General features: G+C 44.0%; 1 protein-coding gene across 2 annotated transcripts in view; it reads right to left on the reverse strand.

Annotated features, from left to right (window-relative positions):
• Positions 1-322: 322 nt before the first annotated feature.
• Positions 323-900, reverse strand: part of gria2b (glutamate receptor, ionotropic, AMPA 2b) — a 28,074-nt gene continuing 27,496 nt past the window's right edge. For both annotated transcript variants that reach the window (XM_068740214.1, XM_068740213.1), the window contains exon 16: positions 323-487. In XM_068740214.1, coding sequence (XP_068596315.1) covers positions 323-487 — 165 coding nt within the window. The remainder of the gene's footprint in view (positions 488-900) is intronic.

Consider the following 900-nt stretch of genomic DNA (forward strand, 5'->3'; position numbering starts at 1 on the left):
ATCAAGCCCTCGTTTCCGTTTCAGTTGGGTCCAGACAGACATAGCAAAGCACGTTGTCGTCAGTTTAGGCGAAAAGAGCCTCCCTTTTATATTCCGAGATGCAATTCCACCCAGGGAGGGGAGGTTATTTTAATGGTGAGAAATAGAGACAGAGAGCAACAATACAGGTCTTTGTGGGAGACAAAATAAAGCCTCCATCTCCCAATTTTCCTTTTTCACCAGACGGAGACAGAAGAAGCGCCGGAACAGAAGGAAGGAGGGAAGGACAAAATAAATCACTCTATTTGAAACCATTGTAAGGCACTCGGAAGTTTCTCATTGATCAAGACAGATCTGTCAGGCTGACGTTTAGTCCCATGTCAGGTCTCACGTAAGGGACAGCGTGGACAGCTTTTGGAAACTCAGGAGTCATCACTCGACCGTTCTCCCCAGTACTCCCGGTGACGGAAAGTCTCGCTTTACTCCTCATGGCATCCCCGAAGGTCATCTAAACACACAAAGTCACATGTCCGTGCAGACGCAAGCAAGCATTAAGACATTCACACCCACAAGGATACACAAACCAGAGAGCAACACGTTAGGCTGGAGCGTCTCCACGTCTGTAAACGTAAGAGATAATAAATGTTCAAAACATGAGTATGCAGATGAGAACTAAACGTGATATCAACGATGCAAGGTTCAAATGACGACGTGGAGGTTTATGCATGGTTGGTGCAAGCATTAGTGTTGAAATGGGTCACTAGGACAGAGGTATAAACAAGCATGGCCATCAACAGTCATACATGAAAATGGTTTCAAATAGCAAGAAAACTTAAATGGACAAACACATTTTTAAGCTTTAAAAAACGGGGATATCTCTCTCTCTCTTATTAAATCATAAATCACCAGTACATACGATCC

Source organism: Brachionichthys hirsutus, chromosome 6 (assembly GCF_040956055.1).
Source record: "Brachionichthys hirsutus isolate HB-005 chromosome 6, CSIRO-AGI_Bhir_v1, whole genome shotgun sequence".
In the NCBI taxonomy this organism is placed as follows: domain Eukaryota; kingdom Metazoa; phylum Chordata; class Actinopteri; order Lophiiformes; family Brachionichthyidae; genus Brachionichthys; species Brachionichthys hirsutus.